At 39.3% G+C, this 22,428-nt stretch overlaps 2 protein-coding genes across 2 annotated transcripts; both read right to left on the reverse strand.

Annotated features, from left to right (window-relative positions):
- Positions 1–891: 891 nt before the first annotated feature.
- LOC105047907 (brassinosteroid LRR receptor kinase BRI1) lies at positions 892–4,659 on the reverse strand. Its single transcript, XM_010927038.4, has one exon. It carries the CDS (start codon positions 4,520–4,522, stop codon positions 1,178–1,180), a length of 3,345 nt encoding a protein of 1,114 aa, XP_010925340.1. The 5' UTR covers positions 4,523–4,659; the 3' UTR covers positions 892–1,177.
- Positions 4,660–14,548: 9,889 nt separating this feature from the next.
- Positions 14,549–20,442, reverse strand: LOC105047906 (uncharacterized). Its single transcript, XM_010927037.3, has 3 exons — positions 20,131–20,442; positions 17,945–18,025; positions 14,549–15,313 (listed from the first exon to the last, which is right to left on the reverse strand). Exons 1-3 carry the CDS (start codon positions 20,287–20,289, stop codon positions 14,924–14,926), a joined length of 630 nt encoding a protein of 209 aa, XP_010925339.1. The 5' UTR covers positions 20,290–20,442; the 3' UTR covers positions 14,549–14,923.
- Positions 20,443–22,428: the final 1,986 nt, after the last annotated feature.

Raw genomic sequence — 22,428 nt, forward strand, 5'->3', positions numbered from 1 at the left:
GGACCCACCTTTCCTTCCAATACTCACAATTGAATCATTTTAGTCCAACAGGGTACAAGGATTATGCGTTCTGGAATGAAGTCACCCTTCATTGGTGGGGTTCGGCCACTAGTCGAAAAGAATGATTACCTAAGCAACTCCAGTCAAAAGTCGGGTACGTGCACAAATTTTCCCAATCCATCAGTTAAATTTGCAAATGTTTTAGACTACTATCTTAAACACATGCTTGGGATAACTATTCTTAACATGCATGGGCTGCAGCAACATGCGACAGCAGGAACTGAAAACCTGGAAAAATAAACAAGAGAGTGGAGGGGAATCTTTAACTGCTGAGGAACGATGAGCAAGTTGTACCAGTAAAATAAAAAGGAAGAAAGACAAGCGATCAATTGGTTATCCTTTGCATTAACATAATAAAGAATTGGATGAGCAATAAACAGGAGTAGATAAGCTGTCTTGAAGCTCGCTACTTTGAACCGGAAGCATGTGAAGAAGTAAACTTGCTGAAAAATTTGAAGTGTCTTGGAAGAAAAAAACACGGAAGTCATTCTCAAGAGATTTCGACGTGGATTTAAGCATGCAAGTTAGAAAAGTTTGACAGGCAGAAAACTAGATATCCGGACGTGTCCAAGGGACATGTAAGCATAAAAATAGATATGTTGAGGGGTCATTTGAATGTCCAACCAATCTTATAAGAATCCTACTCAAATTAGAATGCTAATGAATTGATCCATCATGCTCACCCTTTGTGTCTAATACAAACAGCAAACTAATGAGGAGAGCAATTCAAGAGCAAGAAACTCGAAGAATAATACAGCCTACTGCATGTAAGAGAATGCAATTGGTAGTCTTCAAGCGTTCAGAGATTGAAAAGTTAAAGAGGGTATCCAAGATGAAGCAGCCGACAGAGAACAATTCACTAAATTGAACCAAAATAAATAGAAATGAACAAAAACCACATATCTGTACAGCACAAAACAAATCTTGAACAATGCATATAACATATAAAGCGATCCTGGATATTTATATATGATACATTAACTGGTGGAGCTACATGAAAAAATTGTCATACCATTGACATGGTAAGTGGTGAAAGAGATAACAGGGAGTTTCTTAAATGAATGTCCATCACCTTCCTCTCTGAAGACTTCTGGAATTTCTAATCTGCTCCCATCCTTCAATCTTTCTCCTCTTTGCCTTCCTTCATGCTAATATCGGCCATCTGGTAACTTCCGTGCACCGATGCAACAGCAGCTGAGGCAGTGGAGTCTGCGGCCTGTATCTCCTTGAACATTGCCATCACATTTAGCATCGTGGGACGTTTCATTGGCCTGTCGTCCAGGCAAGCATAAGCAATTTTTAGATGCTCCAGCAGCTCCAGCTCCAGTGTGGGATCTTCCTTTAGAAGCTCGGGATCGAATACATCACTGATCCTAAGCTTTGGGTGCTGCTTGACCCATCCGACTAAGTTACTGTCCCCGAAGTCCATCGAGTCCGTGGGCTGCTTGCCAGTTAGGAGCTCGAGCAGGACCACGCCATAGCTGTACACATCCCCTTTGGTGGTACAGCGGAAGCTCTGGTAATACTCCGGTGGAACATAGCCAGGCGTTCCGGCTAGTGTGGAAACACTTAAATGTGTGTCCATTGCGCTCATCAGCCTTGCCATTCCGAAATCCGACACCCTGGCTTCCAAGTTCTCATCGAGAAGGACATTGCTCGATTTCATATCTCTGTGAATTATGTGGGGAACGCAGCTGTGGTGGAGGAATGCTAAGCCTCTGGCTGCTCCGATGGCGATCTTCCTCCTGGCTGCCCAGTTGAGCTTGATCCCATCCTTCTTCCGGTCATGCAGCACATCCTCTAGGCTGCCATGCTTCATGTATTCATAGACTAGAAGGCGTTCTTCTTTGACCTTGCAGTAGCCCAACAAGGGAACGAGGTTCCGGTGCTTGACCTTACCGATTGTTTCCATCTCGGCAATGAATTCCCTCTCACCTTGCCCGCTAATGTGAATCAATTTCTTTATGGCTACCACGCTGCCGTCTTTGAGCTGGGCTTTGTAAACATCACCAAATCCGCCGGAACCAATTAATCTGTCATTGTGGAAGCCATTGGTGGCTTCGAGGAGATCAGCCAAAGTGAGGTTCTTAAGGGGCTTCTCGAATGTGGCAAGGCTGATGCTTAAGGCTTCCTTTGTCCCTGTGAACTTCCAGCTGGAATTCCAGGTGCCCGATAGAGACAAGCTATCGATGTGTAGATCTCGGGTACGGCCGCTATTATTCTTGTTCCACCTCTGCCTCTTCCTGCTCTCAACTGCGATTATGATGACGCCAAAGATGCAGAAGAGGGAAAAGAGCAATGCCATCACCACACTCCCTGCAACAGAGGCTTGCCGTCGGTGGGACTCTGAATGCTGGCTGCTTGAGTTCGATGTAAGATTCTTGTCACAAGATGGGAGAGGATAACCACAAAGGCCTGAGTTGTTCTCATATCGGTATTGGGGAAATGTCGCCAACTGACCCCCTTGAGGGACGGTCCCATTGAGCTTATTGTTGGAGAGATCAATCTCTGAAAGCATCGAGAGGCCAGAGAAGCTACCTGGAATTGGACCTTCAAGAGCATTGTGGGAGAGATCGAGGACCCCAACGGACCGCAAGCTCCCCAAGTCCGGCGGGATGAGACCAGAGAGCATGTTGTGGCCTAGATTCAAGATCATGAGGTAGTACATGCTCCCGAGTTCCTTTGGAATCTGGCCCTCCAGCTCATTGTAGGAGAGATCGAGAAAGATCATGGAGCCGTTGTTGTTGAAGGTGTACTGGGTCCTCCCCATGTAGACCCTGGTGAAGTTGCAGGACCGCCAGCTAGGCAGCCGGCCGAGCTGTTCTGGCCGGACGCCGGCGAACTCGAGCAGGTTCCCAGCCCCTCGGCACTCCTTGCTCCCGTCATTCCGCAGATACACGTACCTCTTCCCGGTGACCAGACCGGCGGCTACCTTGCCGGATTGCTTGGCGAGGCTTCCCGGAATTGCCCCGTTCAATCTATTGCTGTTAAGATCGAGCCATATCAGGCTCTTGCAGTCCCCGAGCTCCGGCGGGATGGCGCCGGAGAACGAGTTTTTGCTGAGCTTAAGGATGGCAAGTTTGTTCAGCCGGCCGATCCAGGAGGGGATCTCGCCACTAAGGTGGTTGCTCGAGAGGGAGATCCAGTTCAAACTGGAGCAGTTTCCGAGGCCATCGGGGATCGGACCGGTGAGCTCATTGTTGTCGAGAATGAGATTCTCCAGGGTCTGGATATAGCTTAGCTCACCCGGAATCTCGCCTTGGAGCAAGTTTTGCCACATGATCAGATCACGGAGCTTGGAGAGCGACCCGAGGGAGGACGGAATGGTTCCGGTGAGGTAATTGAAGCTGAGATCTAGGGACACGAGCATCGAACAGTTGCCGAGGCTTGCTGGAATGGAGCCTGTGAAGGCATTGTTCTGTAAATAGAGCTCCTTTAAGCTGGGGCCACCGGTTTGGCAGAGGCCGGAGGGAATCGGCCCTGATAGGCCGTTCGAGCTGAGATCGAGTAGCTCTAACTTTACAAGATTTGAGACTGAATCAGAAAGACTTCCGGTAAGGTTGTTGAAGGCAAGCTCCACTCTCCTAAGATTGGGCATGGAGGTGAGTGCTTCTACGGAGAACTCTCCAGAGAAGTTGTTGCCCGAGAGGCTGATGGACTCTAAAGAGGAACAAGAAGAGAGATCGCCGGGGAAAGAACCGGAAAAGTGGTTGGAGGACAGATTCAAGAAGACTAGATTCCGGCATTGGCTAAAGATTCCGGCGCCGATCTCGCCAGAGAGATGGTTGGACGAGAGGTCGAGGTGGTAAAGGGCGGAGCAGTTGGGGATGGCCGGAATCATGCCGGAGAGCTGGTTTCCAGCCAGATCCAAGAGCTTGATGTCGGAGCCGGAAAGGAGCCACCGAAGGTCGGTCTCGGCGGAGATCTTGTTGAAGGAGAGGTCGAGAGTCTGGAGGAGGAATACGCCGCCGGAGGGGGCATTCCCGGCGGTGGAGGTCCCAACAGCGTTGCTGGAGAGATTTAAGGATCTCAAACGCGCGCACGAGGTGACAAGAACCGAGACGTCGGCGACGGACCCGACCAGGCGGTTTCCGGCGAGGTCGAGCCCGGTAAGGCGGCCGCCGCAGCGGAAACCGGCGGCGGAGCCGATGGTTCCGGTGAGGTTGACGAAGGCAAGGGAGAGGGATTCGAGGTATCCCATGGCGAAGAGGGTGGAGGCGACGGAGCGGAGGTCGGTGCTGAGGGGGAGGCGGTCGAGGGCGACAGCGACGACGCGGGAGCCCTTGCAGTAGACGCCAGCGAAGAAGCAAGGGTTCCCGCCGGGTCTCCAGCTCGGGAGGATCTTGGGGTCGGGGAGCGAGCCCTTGAAGGAGATGAGAAGCTCCAAATCCTCCGAAGGAGACGCAGCTCCTGGGCGAAATAGAACGGAAAGGACAAGGAAGGAAAGCAGGAGGGAATCCATGTAGAGACGGAAGCTTTCTTCTTATAGTAGTGAAGTTTCCGGTTTCTAGAGTCTGGGTTCTGCCATTAATGGTGGAATGGAGGTCCAGCGTGATAGGGAGGGAGAGTCCAAGACAAAGGCTGGAAGGGCGGATGAGGAAGAGGGTTTTATCGGGCGTCCTTCAGATCCGATCCCGCGCGTGGAGCAACTGCCGTCTTCTACCGGATATTATAAAACCCCTCGGCTTAACATTAAATAACGGAACCGCCATAGCTTAAGCGAGGGAGAGTGTCTTGCTGAGTCAGTGGTGCCACTGTAAATTATTTACAAGCGACGGGTATTTGTCGGAGAGTTTAACGTAACCCGCTAAGATGACGTAGTGCTCCACAGAAACGTCCAGGAGATAGGATTTTGTTCGATCTCAGCCGTTAAATTTTAAATTAACGATCAGAAGTGCGCACTGCGGAAAGTCAGAGTGCTCATCATGGGCTGGCTGAAATTAACGGACGGTTGAGAAGGCCGTGTAAAGGTTGGGGCATAACATGGCACGTACTCGTACGGCTAAATTTTTTAATAAAAAATAAAAAAGGGTGACGTGGTTGAATATCCAACGCAGCACTAGGCGCCGTACGTCCATTATCCAATCATGAAACGTCAATCCCTCTCAATGAGTATCTTTTAATGTGCTGTTCACGTGCTGGCATGACAACGCTAGATTGGCGTTCCATGTCAGCAAATAATAAGCTAGAAAAGAGGGACACTGAAAGAATCAAAGCGCGATGCGATTTTACCATTAATAGTACCTATTCTTTCTAGAGAAATAAACAAACACCTCAGCCCTGTTAGTCTGGGACACCAACAACACAGTTTTACCAACCGCAAAAAGCAAAGAAATGTAGACAAATTTTCGACTACAAATCATCAATTTTATTTTCCACATCAGAACAACCACCAATACAGATACTATGATAAAAGCACGATTACAATCTGCTACATGGTGATCGACCATAAGGCCTTTACTTCGGCTAGTCATAGCTCTTAGCTCATAACTTAGCGTTCGTTTTCGTTTCTTCTTCCTTTGTCCTTCTCGCTGTTGCTCTTCAACCCAATTCTTTCATGGCAGCATTGGTGATTTTTGTTGCAGCTCGGTGTTTGTGCCCGCAAATGCTGCATTTCCTCGCCCTCGGTGCTTCCTCTCAAATTAACCATGCATCGGTGTCTATCCAAATTAAACAAAACAGAGGGTTATTAAACAGTTCACCCAGAATGTAACAATTCGCTTTGTTTGGAGAACTCTAATTAAATCACGCGAATCATATGACTGCAATATAAGACGAGCGGAAAGCTATAAAGCAAGAAACTGATTGCTGGTAAAGGCATAACATGAGACAACGAATTCCGGTGAAACTTTAATACTGCGGCATGAACTGAGGAGAGAGACGTACTATGGTACTTGCTGATGATGGATAGCCAGATAAGGGATAAGGGTCTTTGGGAAACAGGGCAGCAGAGCGCACATTAAGCAATCGGGAGAGAAAGACCCCAAAGTCTGGGTGAAAGAGAGGAGAACCGAAGCGCCTCGTTGTTTTTGGATTGCTCCGTTTTGGGGGGACAGAGTAATAAAAAACAACAGCACTAGGGAAAGGTACGAGATTCCCAAGGACCGTGAGCCATGGGGAAAGAGATGAGAAAGCGCTGGATCCCCCCGTTTTGGTGAGCGAGAGAGCAGAGACATCCACAGGCATGGAGAGAGAGAGAGAGATAAGAAACCTAGGCACCATGAGCCATGGAGAAAGAGGAGAAACCCAGCGCCCAGCTTGCGGGAAATAATTTGCGAGGAATTTGTGCGTGCGCACGTGAGGCATTTTCCCTTTTAAACACTTGCATTTTAGTTTATTTCGTCCTCGCGAAATGAACCATCATATACAAACTAGAAACTGTTATTTCCAGGCACTCATATAAGAGAGACTGTTGCGAGGGCAGCGACCTGAAGGGTTTACAAAGGTAACCAGGCGATCTTGTTTGTTCCTTGGCCGAAGAATATTATGAGCGGGGGCCAATATTGCAAAGCCTAGGGAGGCTGCATCTCAGACCTAGAAAGAAACGTCCGTTTACTGCCTCTGTCATTGCATGAAGCTCATGCTCCCAACTCACCTATCATGACATTTTGGTACAATCTTCACGATTTGTAAAGAGCGTACAGCGCGAACACTGCCCATTATTCTATGTCCATAAATGCTTCACGCCATAAAAAAATATATATATATTTTATTTATTTAATAGAAATAAAATAATTAAAATAATATATTTTTAAATTTATTTATCAAATTATTATAAAATATAAAAATATCATTTGGAACGACGTTTTCTTGACTAAAAATTATCATTTCAAACGATGCTTTTTGTCTGATTAGCCCATCTCTCCCAAATACATGACGGGATGATGTGGCCTATGAAAACGTCATTTAGAATGGCATCTTTAGAAGTGCTATTCCGAATGACGAATAGTGCTTCTAAGATGGGCTCCTATAAAATCCTGATGACTTCTTCTTTCCACTCGATGCACTCCCCACCGGCTTCTGATCCAACGTCCACCCTGCCACCTCCCTCCCTCCGGGCCGACACCCACTCCCCCCCTCCCACGACCTTTCTCCTTCCCATCCGACGCCCATCCCCCCCAAGCTTCGTCATTCTCCATCCCAACCGATGCTCACCCCCCACTCCTCCTCCCCCATTCGATTCCCGCCCACCCCCTCAAAACTTCTTCCTTCCACCTTCCTCCCCACTGCCCCCCTCTTCCCCTCCGACGCCCTCCCCCCCGGCCCTCTTTCCATCCGACGCCCTCCCCCCCTCCTGAGGTCCTTTTCCATTTTCAGACAACCGACACAGCTGTCTAACACCATAGCAACGTGCCTCGCAATGGTAATCCTACAACTACTAATTTATCTATAAATGTAGCATTGCATTGTGTGTACGCCATTAATAATACTAAATATTCTGATTTTATATTGAAATAAATTTTTTTAAGAAAATGGCTAGTGCTCGGGTTCGTTTACTATTGTATTATGATGGCATAATAAAATATGGTGAAGATGGCGTGTAGTACCGTCAACCTGTAAGCTGGATAGTTAGATTGTCTTCATCATTATCACGTCAAGAATTATTGGACCATTTATACAGTGATATTTCTATAGACAGAAAAAAAAATAAAATCAAATTGAGATAGAGATCTTTTAATATGGCGGGACAGTTAATGCAGAACAAGTATATCTTAGTTTCAATTGATGATGATGAAGATATCCAAAAAATGTTGACATTTTCTTTGAAATATCTAAAATACTGATATATTGAATTATATATTGAAAAAAAAGATGTACCTACTAATGAAAATACTACTCAAATGATGGTGCTAACGTTTGGATACTTTAGTGGACTTTTAATCCAAGAAGGCAATACTCCTGGACTTTTCTCGTCTTTCTCAAGTCCTATAGTGCGAACCATTAGTGTTGAGACTATATTTACAGAACAATATTCTAATGCTGTTGGCCCTAGTTGTCCAATTATTCAAAGTTCTATGGTGACTTCTTCTATGGTGAAAGTAAGTGCAAGATACAACACTCAAATAGGAAAAGATGATTGAGTCAGCACTGGAATACATTTTGATAGTCGAGATTTTGAGTCAAATGAGAATGAGACTGAAGAAGAATGGTTTGATGAGGATAATAATAATGATGAAGATGAAGATGATCAGTCCATACGAAAATCTGAACCTTGTTTGTATGAACCTCCATAATTTTTTAGCAACTTAAATTTAGTTGATGGTGATGCTGTTAGTGCTGGTCGAAGATTAAACTCTGATTATCATTTTTGAAACTCCTCGATGACTGAATTTTCTATAGATCTGATGTTTGAGAGTAAAGATGAGCTAAAAAGAGCTGTTGATCTTTATCACATTCGGAAGCATCGAATATACAATATAGTTCAATCACATTCAAAGTTATGGTCCATACGATGTGCATTATCAGATAAGGAACAAGGATGTAAATGGAGGGTTTGTACTGTATTGTAGAAAAAGCATGGATATTTTCATATCATAAGATATGAGGATTCTCATACTTGTTTGTTTAAGGGATTGAATCGAGATCACAAACATATCAATAGAAGGATGATTGGCATACTAGTCCAATATATTGTTGAGAAAGATCCAGGTATTAATGTTGAAGCTATTATTATAGCCGTTAATGAGCAATTTCAATACACAGTATCATATAAGAAAATATGATGTGAAAAACAAAAGGTATTAGTTGATATTTATGGAGAATAGGAGCTGTTTTATGCAAAATTACCCTATTATATAGCTACACTCCAAAATGCAAACCCCGACACTGTTGTTTCATGGGATTTCTTAAAAACTAAAAATTTCGATGGATGAATTTTAAATTATATTTTCTGGACTTTCCAACCATCCATTCAGGATTTTAAGCACTGTCGTTTTGTGATTAGCATTGATAGCACATACTTGTATGGGAAGTTTAAAGATAATATACTAATTGCAATAGAAAATGATGCAGAGAATGACATTTTTTCTTAGCAATGCATTTATAGATGAGGAGATGAATGCCAGTTGAAGTTGATTTCTTTTAAGGCTCAGAACACATGTCACATAAAATAGAAATGGAATATATCTAATTTCTGACAGATATCCAAGTATATTAAATATCATTGTAGATGAGTCTATTAGATGGAGTCCGTGCCACTTGCCTATCATCGATATTGCATAAGACATGTTTAATTTCTACAGTAATTTTAATACTCACTTTAAAAAATATACAACTCAAAAGAGCAGTATGGCAAGCAGAGAGTACTCATCAAGTTTGCAAGCTCAAATTTATTATTGATAGGATTAGGACAGTGAATGTAGAGACTTGGAGTTGGCTGTTTGAGTTAAAAAAAAAGAAGTAGATATTGGCATATGATACCGGCATACATTATGGTGTTTTAACTACAAACTTGTTGGAGATTTTTAATAGTATCTTATAAGGAACTAGAAATGTGCCAATTACAGCTTATATTCAAATAATATTTTATTATCTTGTAAAATACTTTAATACGAGACGTGTCCAAGTCTTAAGATATGTGCGAGAGAACCAAAATAATTTTTTTACTCATGTTGCAATTAAGATTGCTGAAGATCAAGTTAAAGCTAACCAGCACAGAGTAATAGTATTCAACCTCCAAAGAGGTATATATGAAGTACTTACGAGAAGAGTAAGTATAAGATTAAGAGGTAGAGGTAACTCCCATGCTGTGACTTTAAGTGAAAGAAAATATTATTGTGAAAAGTAAAATATCTATAGATATCCTTGTTCATATGTTTTAGCTGTGTGCCAAAAAATTACTGTGCATTTTTGTGGATTCGTGGATGATGCATACATAGTTGTGGCATACATGAATGCTTGGAGTGGCGAGTTTTATCCATTAGCACATAAAAATTATTGGGGGTGCACACATATGTTCACATGTATTCTAGATCATCATCGTTTGAGATCTAAGTAGAAAGACAGATCAAAGTCAATAAGGCTTCAAAATGAGATAGATAATAGGCAAATAAGAAGCAAAAATCATTGTAGTATTTGTGAGAAATAAGATCATAATCATCGTCACTGTCTTAGATTACTTCAACATACATTAACCTCAAGCAGTGGAAGAAATTAAAGGCAGCATAGTGTATTACTCTATATATTTTCAGAGTTGTGTATCGTTCTATGTATTTCTGAGAGTTGAACTGTTATGTAGTTTATGTCCAGAGTTATGTATTATTCTATATATTTTCAATGTTGAACTGTTGTGTAGTATATGTCCAGAGATGAATACTTATTCTATATATGTCCAGAGTTGTGTATTGTTCTATATATTTCGTACTATTGATTATGGAGCTGATGTTTTTCTTTTGCCTTGTTGTTTGAGAATTTCCTAACATCTTTGTATGCCATATTCTTTTGAATGTATTTTGCAGGTTGTTTTAGCCATCATATCTCATTGCATTTTGCATCCAGGGCCCCGGGATCCCAACATTCTGACTTTACAGGCATTGCATAGATCAAAGCACATGTAAGAGGGGGAGGTGATTAACTTTCTATTAAAGCAATTTTGATTAATTTGATATTAATGATATTATATTTTTTTCATATTATTTTTGTTTGGTGTTGTTTCAGAAGATGCAGCAGATCAAATGTCAACGGTCAGATCAATCTTTTTCATGCACCCCATCTTTTTCGAATAGAGTCTTATAGCTTTTGCAGCAGTTGGATTTTTATGGCGTCTATCATATTGGATGGATACAAATGGATGTAGGTTTGATTACTGCATTGATTGAGAGGTGGCATGTAGAGACTCATACATTTCATTTACCTTTTGGAGAGACTACCATCACATTATAGGATATCAGCATTCTGACTAATTTACGCATCGATGGTTTGCCAATTTCTGATCATGATCCTACATTTACGATATCGCAGTGGCAGTCACTTTGCAAGTGCTTATTAGGGGTTGCACCTCGGACTGAAGCTTTTGAGGGGAGCAGACTTAGGCTCAGATGGCTGTCGAATTATTATGCGGACTTTCAATTATCGGATGATGCTCTCGATGAGATGGTTCAACAGTACACTTGGAGCCAGATTTGGTGTATGCTTGGAGGATCCCTTTTACCTGATACATCATCGGCTCTAGTGAAGCTGATGTATTTACCTCTGTTAGAGGATCTTCATCAATTGGCCTGCATGAGTTAGGGGAGTGCGGTCCTAGCATTTTTGTATCGGACGTTGTGTAGAGCCACCAGGCCTACACAATCAGACATCAGTTCTTACTTACTTTTATTATAGGTATATATTTTCTTCAAGTTTATATATATTTATTTATATAATTTAGTTTCATGATTTATCTATGGATACTTTCAGATATGGGCATGGGAGAGGTTTGCTATTTTCCATCCAGAGAGATGGCAGTTTTTAGAGATGAGACCATCAGAGATGGATAATGATATGCCATGCATCTTAGATGCACCGTGGGGATTTAGATAAAAGAAGTTCATATTATAAGCATTATATTTTTATTTTTACAATTGGTTACAGTCAAATTATAATAACAACATCTCCAAGTGGAATGTTCTATTTCGTGTGAAGGAAGTGTCTGTTTATGTCGTACATGCTTATAAAGATCAGTTAGACTGCTTAGATGATACTGAAAGATGAGTAACTTATTTTATATTTATGATTATAATTTTAAAATTTTTTTAAGTAATATTCAATTTATAATTATTAATGAAGATATATTTATTTTTTTATCAGTTCGTCTGGGAGCCTTACACACCGAATGTTATGGCGTGTTTGCCACATATGTACACTGATGAGTAGGATATTTGGATGGCACGAGTGCCTCTTTTTTGCTTTAATGTCGTAAAGTGGCATTTTTTAGACCGTATACTCAGCCAATTTGGCCTACGTCAGTTGATACCATAAATGTGCAACACAGGACTTGCTCTTCATGATATAAACCGATGAGGCAGGTCCAACACTGTTTGGGATACTATACATGCTACATATATCGATAGATGGCACGATCGTGAATATTTTATTGTTTCTAGTGAGCTAATTCTTGAGGGTATTCCATATGATCGAGAGTACATAGAGTGGTATCAACATATTACTCGTTTAGTGGTGGAAAAGTCAAATTATTTAATGTTCGAATATTAGGGACAGGAAAAGATGATACAGATAGTGGTAAGTCCATCTCTAATATTTTATGTAGTTTTGTTATATCTTTATTTTATATTCTATAATATATTGCTAATTTTATTTTTATTATGTAGACGAAATATTTTTCGGATCTTATATTGGATACTTATCGTGCTTTGTTTACGACTGATGAAGATGAGTGGATCTAAATACTGCAGGAGATGGAGAAAGCATGTTTAAAGATGTTGATAGCAATTGGCTATGAGCATATTACCATGCCTTGGCATGGATCTTCCGATGCGCCAGATATAAGACATGCACCGTCATCATATATTTCAGATATGCCATCACTATATATTTCGCAGATGTCATCGCTGTATGCTCCACATATGCCACACCTTATGATCCACAGATGTCAGGATCTTCATCTTCCAATGTGCCCCAGATGGCAGCATCGGATCTCAGTTCGCATCATGAGTCTTCATCTTAGTGGTCTGAGCAATTGGAGACTATTCCAGAGAAGAGGTTGAGGGGGTCACTTAACTCGCAAATGCTCCGACAGCACATGTTATTTCTCATATGCATTACCATAAGATGTCCATTGATATAGGAAAGGGGTCATTACAGGTGATACAAGAGTAGGAGCGACTACTGAGGACCTTTCTGAGAAGGTCTAAGCGACCACGGGCACCACGACGCCCTTGTGATACTTAAAATCTTTTAGACTTGTAGTAATATGGGATCTATTTTTATAGACTTGATATTTTTATTTTATATATATTATTAATTATTATTTTTATTGAAGATTAGTTTAGATATTTTACTTATTAATTTCAAATATTATGATGCTATGTAATTTTTGGATATGGATATAGGTCTTTAGGTATCTCGGAAGGTAGGGGAAGAAAATACCACACTAAAAGGATCATATAAATCAAAATATAAATACTAATAATATGTCAAGTAATTTAATTACATTCCTTAAAATAATATGTATAGGAGAAACATATATATTACATTAAGATGTCAGTTGAGGAAACATACTCCCACAAAACAAATATCTATCAAATTTTTATGATTATTTTATCTTATATTCACCAAGCATCTCCAAATATCTCTGAAACTTGTCATATTTTCTCTATCTCTCATCATCCTGTCCTTAAAAAAAAAAAATTCAGATCATTTGGAGAAAATTCTAAATTTTTTTGAAGTCAAAATTTGACTTAACTGGACAAAAAAAGACAAAATTTTGGATCATTTGAAGAAAATTTTAAATTTTTTTGAAGTCAAAATTTAACTTAAATCGGACAAAAAAAAGACATGACGCGTTGGGTATAGACCAGCACACACCTAAAAACACCATTTAAAATGGCATTTTCAAATATTTTTTTTTAACGTTCGTTTTTTAAATTCTACAAAGACTATGGAGGGATGGCTGACCGGACAAAAGTATTATTTGAAATGATATTTTCTCAGAAAAAGATGTTTTCTCAAAAAATAATATTTTCTCTTTGAAAAAATATCGTTTCAAATGATATTTTTAATTTTTATATTAATTTAATAAATAAATTTGAATCTGTACTATTTCAATAAAAAATATTTATATTTATATTATTTGGATAAAGTACCCATTAAGAAAGATATTCGAAGCTCAAATTGGAAAGATAAAGAAGAGAGACAATGCCACCAGATCAACAAAACTTCATCCCACCTGCAGAAGGAACGTCTATGTTGGCCACCTGAAAAAGAAAACGTTTTTGACTTTGGATTCCAATCCCTGCACTCCATCCAGTTATGGACAAAATAAGATGGCGTCTCTTTGTGCGTTAATTTGAACAGCACTTGCATCTGCATCTGAAGAAAAGGTGGCTAATAACTGGGAGGCTGGGAACTACGGTTTTAAAAGCATAATAGAGAGACCACTTGATTAGTAGTACACTTTGCGGGTAGTATAAGGCATCCCACATTCTTACAGATGAAGTATAAAAGAAAGGCAGGTTTCTGAAAATGTTTTAGACTAAGCAAATACCAAGAGAGAAAATAAAAACAGGAAAGCTAACAACAGGACGCAACTGAAATGGCCAGCGTCCACAGCAGGAAAAATCAAACCAGAGATGCAAATCAACTGTTTAAACATCTCCTGTTGAATAAGATGCAGACAGATTCTTCATTGCAGCAAGCTGTCAAGGCTGAACCGATTGAGCAATCCACCAAAGACGAAGCCTCCTGTTTCAAGCACGCATCCATGTACATAAAATGCTGCTTCAACCAAGCCGTATTTGCTAGACATCCACTTGATTGATTCACAGGATCATCACACAAAGACCAAATATATATACTACCTACCAAGTCCGCCAAATCATATGATCCACAAGCTCGAAAAAAAAAGCAAACAGCTTTTAAAAAAAAAAAAAACACAAACAGGGCCATTTTTTACATAAAATTAGGCCGACAGCGGGAAGCCCAAAATAAGCTTAAAATTAACAGATGGCATTGACTCTCAGGGTGTATGAAGCTTCATGAGAAACGTACTTTCGATGCCTCCACAAAAACACCTGCATGCAGACCTCACAATTGTAGCACCTTCTTGATTCACCAAGTTTTTTGAGGCAGGAGTTGCAGCAAAGTAACTGCAGGTAGGGTTACTGGGGCTAATAACAAAGAAATAATGCAACTTTTCTGAAAAGCATCAATAGGACTCATGAGGTGGACTGTCTGAATGCATGTCCATAGATGAGTCATTGAAATTGAGGGAGTTGGAGTCACGGCTTTGATTGGGAAAGACAACTTCGTGGTTCCGAGTTCCACTTCCATTAAGCACGGCACCACTTGGATAATATCCTCCATCATAAGGCTGAAGGCTAGAACAAACAGGGCTGGAGAGAGCATTTGAGAAAATCGAGTTCTTCATTTGATCAGAGTGCCCAGTCCGTGGGGCAATTACAACTGTTGCTGGTCCAGACACACCAGAAGAGGCCTGGATGTTTGGGTTTGTAAAGTGCATTGTGGTTTGAGGATGGCAAGGAAATTGCAATCTTGGAGACATTGACGCGTCCTCTCCTCCATAATCAATCTCGTTCTGCAAGACCACAAGAAGTTATTTAACAGGTCTTATATGATGTGCATAACAGAAAATATGAAGTTAACGCCATAATTTTAATATGTCCTATTTAGGAATATTCAAAACAACCTGTTGTTATCAGAAACGTCCAAGCAACCAAGGAACATCACTTGGGTCGGGGAAAAACCCCCCAAACAATATGAGCACAAATTCAAAATGTAATTGAACCATCTCACTGTACTAGTTCACCAGCTAGTGTTCTAGTAATATACCAAAAAAACAAACTACAAAATACAATGATAGAATAGCACGATGATATAACAAGCCAACGAGGAAAGAGGTCACATTTACCACCAAATATTCATCTGTCACTGTCAATAAGAAACAAGAACCTGCCTTAAAAATGTATTTGCTTCATCATAACATATAACGGATACCATAATACAATATTGTAACTAGAATTCTGAATCGATTGCCAATGCAAAAACATCAAGAAAGTAAGAAGAGGAGACAATGAAAAAAATGGAATATAAATCAGGTAAAATATTTCTTAAAATCAAAAAGTCAAAAAAGAAAGCTCATCAAAATTCAGAATGATCCAGATTACCTTATCATATATTTATGATATATTACGAATTATTTTCCAGAATTTTGAAAGGTTTTTACAGTAAAAAATAAGAAAAAAAAAGATAATTTTCGGATGATGGGAAGAATTAAGTCACCAAGTAAACAAATATTTTGGCTGAAATAGTTGTTAGCACCACTACAAACATTTGAAACAGCTTGTCCAAACAAAATGACCGTTAGAAGATAAACTGGTTTTTTCATCACTATACAAGGCTTACAATATCTATCATACCGCATCTTCCTAAGCTCTCGATAGTATCTATTTGTGTTTTCACTTGGTGCAACACATAAAACAGGACAATGCATGTCCACTTCTAAAGCCCAGGTTGACTGAAGGAACATAATGGATCCATGGAGCCCTTAAAACATTAAAACTGCTACTAAAATGGGTAAAGCGTCACCAAGAGAACATCCAATAGATTTTATGTATCCACTTAGAGATGATCATTTGTTCCTTTAGCTATCAAGATCAACGCTCCACAAAGCAAGCCTGTGTATTATAATAAAGCAAACCATGAAATTAAAGATGATAATCTACCTCTTGGTATAAATTAATAATCAAACAGCTTAAACAGAAATAGTACAAGATTACATTATTTGATCCCACAGAGTAAATGGTTGTCCATAGGGATGTCAACAGACAGATCCAGTAGGCCCATCTTAAAATGTTACGACCCAGATCATTCGGTCGAGCCCATTCTTAATTTGTGTCTATGCTCCGCCTATACACAACCCAAGGACATCCCTTTTACACCCATCCAAGTCACCACAACATGGAGGTAATAAGGAATCTGAATATCAAAAAACTCCAACTTGTTGCTTCTAATTTTCCACCACATTAAATAAATTACCAAAATTTGTGCATGTACAGCTAAATATCTGGAAGTTCCCAGGATACAGATGACCATATTTTTCAAAAGGCAGTCAAAATCATCCACCCTCAAGCAAAGATGTGCAAGGTTTCAAGCAACTTTTCAATTGAGATCTCCTGACACTCCCAGCCCCATCTCCCTGCACGCAAGTAGATCCACTAGAACCCAACAGACTTTAAGGAACTAAGCAACCTACATTCGGATGCAAAGTGAGCACAAGCTAGTATAACTGTAACAAAAATCAATGTAAATGAAATTGATGGATTGCAATGTGCTAGAAAGATGCAACTTGTATCATTCACTGTAAATACCTAAGAAGCATGGGATATGGATTATGTTCAACCTTCATGATTCCATTATAGTTCTACGCATAACTAAGAAAAGTGAAAGCCTCATCAAACATCATATGTGCATTCCTTGGATACTTTGTCACCTTATAGATAACAGGGTATCCCATGGAACCCTGAGAATTCACCACCACATGTTGAAGCAGAACTCGACTCGCAAATAAATCCATGCATCTTCAGCCTAGGAAGTTTTCATAAATCTTGTTCTCGAACTATTCCAGAGCATGGGCAGGGTAATTCCATCTGAAGATCTAGCCCTCCAGCTTTCTAATCCTTGTTTAGCATTAAGAGGCATTGAAAGGGACACAACCTTACACCTTATAAGGACTTGATTAGATGAGTTCTCTGGTCAATTTCAACAAACTTACAGTTTTACAAACCAAGAACCTGAACATCAGAAGACAGTCATGCTTGAGTACTTCAACAATTATGACATAGAAACAACTTACTCACATCAAGCAAAAAATCCAACAAATTAAACCAGGAAATTACTATGAAAATTTATAAACCAACAATTAAATCCATGATTGAAAAAGTTCCTGATAATTGCTCACCCAAGGCATGATACAATTAATGAGTACATGATATATGCCACAGCTAAAGCTGGGAACAAAAATGTTAAAAAAGAAGAAGAAGCGGGGGGGGGGGGGGGGGGGGGAGAGTTTTCTTGATTGAGTTGTAATTACTGAACAGGGCAAAATAATAATTATTGTCAGGAGCACCGAACATCATAAAATAGATGTGGAAATGGAAATAACAAACCACAAATTTATAAAATTGAAAGCATAAGAAATTAGCAAAACCTGCAAATAAGCAATGACTTCTGCTGTGGTCACTATTGCCCCTTCCTCATGCTGTCTCAAAATCCACTGGTGGAGTTTCTCCTGCATAAAACATAAATCCAGAAATGGTAAGAAGCTTATATAGCACAGCTCATAAAACAAACCAGAAGAGAGTAGGAAACCCAGGAGAGAAAAGTAGAGAAAACATTGAAAGTGGAATCCCCAAATTAGAAAAGGAATAAACCATATAACTGCTAGCTAAAAGGTGAAACTTTGATAAGAGCTTGTCAGACTGAAGTTAATCTGAACTCTCGGGTGCTTTTTGCCTATTAGTTATTTGATAAAACAGAAAATGCATATAGATTAAAATGGACAAGTGAAAAGTACAGGCAAATGAATGATATTCTTGATTATTTTACCAGGAAAAGATAGCACAGGTTTGGATGCATGCTAAATAAACTTCAATTGCAATAAAGTTAAGGCAAAACATGGATTCTTCATTTGAATTCTTGAGAAAATAATACTCTGCATCTCAGAATCCAACAATCACTCTAATTCTTCATAGTTCTGAATTTCAGTTTTGATACCCTCAGCAAGCTCTTCTGTGGGATGGTAAGTGCTCCCCGACCATCCTCATATACATGGAAACTAGAAAGCAGGGAGATATTCGTGGTGACCATAGATGAGAAGAATATTAAAAAACTGAGAAATGATGCTAATATAAACAAAAAAGTCATCAATACTTGTGAAACCAGCATTGATGCAAGTATTCTGCTCCAATTCCTTGGAATATGAGAATTAGATGCAATGAAGGAAGCACCGCATTCTTAATGCTATTTAATCCAGCATCATGGGTTGGTTGCCAACTACTGAAAATGGATGGCAATTGTTTAGGCTGATTTTGGTTTTATATTTTAAGTATGTCTACCTTCCTTGCATCCCGAATTTGTTCCCTGAAGTTGACTAGGTATGACAAAGACAATTTTGTCATTAACAGTTGGGTTTCCGAGAGAATTTTCAGGTAGAAAAATTCAGCACCTTCTAGAGATTATTTTGCATTTGCATATTCTAAGGTTGTTGGGTTCCTGAGAAGAACAAGTACAATCTGGACATGGAAGGGCCTCACGCCACAGACTTCAAGCAACTGTCATCAACATTATGACTTTAAAGTGAATGAAATTACCATGATCTTAGCATAAAATGTTCCTTTTCTCCATCTACAACCAATCCAAGCATCCTTTACTTCGTATCAGCACCAAACATCATTAAAAATTACATGATAGCTAGTATATGAACTATTCTCAATCACCTAGGCAGCCCCACCCGTAAGCCTCTTAATTTAGACCCATCTAAAACTTTTTCCCGTTTTTGAGCAAAAATTTCCATGGAATTAAACGCCATTGCTCTGGGTTGTCCAGTGTTATCATTATCAAAGTACATTCACTACTAGAGTGGATCAAACCTTTGATCCAAGAAACGATCGGTAACCTCACTTTAATTTTCCACGTCTGTGATTAGGCAAATGACAGATTGTAGAAAGAGCATGCTTATAAATTCATAATAAAAAGTGAAAAACAGTAATCATCTATCATCCCTTCGATTGTGTATGCAACATTTGATATGCAAGGAAACATAATTCAAGGGATCGGTCAAAAAAAGAAAGAAAGAAAGAAAGGTGCACTATCTGTGAAAGATAACATCAAAAGAAGAAGTGAAGAAGAAGAAGACGAAGAAGAAGAAGAAGATGGAGATGAATATAAACACAGTAAAGCAAAGATAACCCCCAGTTGGCAAACATAATACAAATTTATCTAGGGGAAAAAGCGCCGCTTGAGATAGAGAAACTCAGGCACAAAAAGATTTCCCCATGATTAAAGCAAAATCGATCGCACGAACAAATTTTCCTTAAACAAACTTAAAAACTAACTGACGCAAAAAAAGATTAACGGAATCTAAAGTATATTAATAATCACAGCGTAAGACCCACTGAATAAATTATTCCGTCGACCAAAACCCATCCAATCCATCAAATAGAACGTATTTTTTTAGGAAAAAAAAAATAAAACCAAAAACTTTCAACTTATCATCAACGGAACCCGACACAAGAAAGCCACGCCATCGATCGACGGCAAAAACATCAAATCGACGAAGACCAGAAAAAAAATAAGCGAAAGCAACAAAAGTGGGAGGGACAAGAGGGGACAAACCAGGGCATGGCGCTCTCCGGCCTGGAAGGAGACCTTCTGCTGCGCCATCGCCTGCGTGTATATCTGAGACAGCGAGTTCGCCGCGCTGCAGAAGGTCGAATACATGCTCCGATCCACCTCGTCCAGCCGCGTCGCGTCCGATTTCCTCTTCTTCACCATGGATGATGATCGCCTTCGGTTCAGAAGATTGATGGATCCACGAAACGAACCCCTAGAGATTAGATTACGGAAACGAGACGATGAAGAAGAAGAGACGATGATGACACAAGAACAGGGACGAGGACTGGAGTGGGTGGCGATTTCTTCTGTTATAAATCATGTCCATCGCATCTCCGAATCGGAGACGGCCGCAGCTGCCTGGGGCGAGGCGCGTGTTACTTGATCCGGGCCCACCAGCTTCCGAGAGAGGATGTCGTCCGTTTGATCAGAGTATGATGTATTGGATGGCGGAGATTTGCTTGCCGACTGTTGAAGGTGGTGCGGGCCGGGTTTGTTTGATGGACCGTGTCGTTGGTGGGCTGTCTGGTTGGGCAATGGTGCGAAGGAACGGAAATTCTTTATGCACCGCGGCGACAGAAAAAATTTAATACGAAGTATATCATTTTATTCGATATAATTATTATTTTTTAATATATATTTAATATTTATAATTTTATTTTTTTTATTTAAAATTTTGAATAATGAAAATATTTTTATTTTTTAAAAAAATTATAACATTTTATGTTCATATTATGATATCTTGCGTCAGAAAGTCATAATTTTTATCCATAAAATATCATAATATAACACATAATATTATAATATGTATAGGATATCATAATTTTTTAAAAAAATAAAAATATTTTTATCATTTAAAATTTTTAAATGAAAAAATAAAGCTGTAGGTATTAAATGCGTGTTAAAAAATGGTTGGACAAAAATACTCCTTTCATATTATGATATCCTGGACTATATTATGACATCCTGAACTATATTATGACATCCTGCATATAGAAAGTCGTAATTTGACGCAGGATGTCATAATTTTTTAGGCTATATTATGACATCCTGCATATAGTAAGTTATAATATATCACAGAATGCCATAATTTTTTTCAAATGATGGAAGTATTTTTATCGTATAAAATTTTTAAACGAAAAAATAAAACTATAAGTATTAAATATGTATTAAAAATAAATGGTTATGTGGACTAATTATATAAAATGATATTTTTTATATGTAATTTTTTACACCATCCATGATGCACAAAAAATTTCTCATGAGGAAATTGATATTAGCTATTTGTTGGATGGCATCTGATCGCTTGACTGGATTTGATCTTCCGATATCATGAACGATTCATATCCCTTTGTGCGTGCATTGGACAATTTTTTATGCAAGAGTTCCTTTCAACTTATGGCCTTCTAGTCTTATATCAACTATATATTGGGTGAATCTTAAATATCCATATACAGCCTAAAAATTTAAATAATATATTCCAACTAATTTTTTTAGATGAGATTTTGTTTATGCATTTAGTTTCACATTAGTTCTGTGATTAATCGATCTTAGGTGTTCATATGGGACCAATGAATTTAAATAATATATTATAATTAGTATTTTTTAGTGAGATTTTGAATCATTTTATGTCTTAGCTATTGCTATGATCTCCTATCTAGGGGGGCACAACTACAGCCAAATACTCATGATTTGATACGTGAGATGTTATCGGTTCTGATCTATAGGTCTCATGATTTTGTTCTTCAAAAAGTATCTTATATAAAAAAAATGACCTCTTCTTATATGAATTATTTTTTTTTTTTGACTCATAATCAATGTAAGACAAATAATGCCCTCCATTCTACATCATGTGAGTGCTAAAAGTCTAATGAGTAGTTTTCTTGATTATCACTAGAAAGTTTAGATAATCTCGTAGATTTGGCACGATAGTTGTGCTACTATTTGAATTAATCTATCTTTTCCAAACATATGGCATCATCTACAGAAGGACATTAAGGATGCTTGCTTAACTTGCTGAGAAAGGTCGCATTGCTTATGCATCTTGCAAGAAGGCAATTGCACCAACAAATCTTCTAATCTGATAAAACAACTTGCTGTGATAATACGCAACCTTATTTTAGTTGCAATGCGTGTACTGGTCTTCTATCGGCAATTTGCATATCTTCCCCATTGTCTGTCAGAGCAGATGGTCCGGTGTCTTTAATTGGTATCATCAACTATAACTTCCTCTACTAATGGAAAATGGGAAATATGGTAAAGACTTGTGTCTTAAACCAAGCCACGATCATTAATCATCAC

The sequence above is a fragment of the Elaeis guineensis genome, chromosome 7 (assembly GCF_000442705.2).
Source record: "Elaeis guineensis isolate ETL-2024a chromosome 7, EG11, whole genome shotgun sequence".
NCBI lineage: Eukaryota > Viridiplantae > Streptophyta > Magnoliopsida > Arecales > Arecaceae > Elaeis > Elaeis guineensis.

Bases quoted from the DNA above. Each gene is read 5' to 3' on its own strand.
- LOC105047906 (XM_010927037.3), bottom strand. From the start codon at position 20,289: ATGGTGAAGAAGAGGAAATCGGACGCGACGCGGCTGGACGAGGTGGAT. The intron at 18,026-20,130 runs GTTTGTCCCCTC...TGTTTTATGCAG, and splicing joins CCGGAGAGCGCCATGCCCTG to GAGAAACTCCACCAGTGGAT. The intron at 15,314-17,944 runs GTTTTGCTAATT...GTGGTCTTGCAG, and splicing joins AAGTCATTGCTTATTTGCAG to AACGAGATTGATTATGGAGG.
- LOC105047907 (XM_010927038.4), bottom strand. From the start codon at position 4,522: ATGGATTCCCTCCTGCTTTCCTTCCTTGTCCTTTCCGTTCTATTTCGC.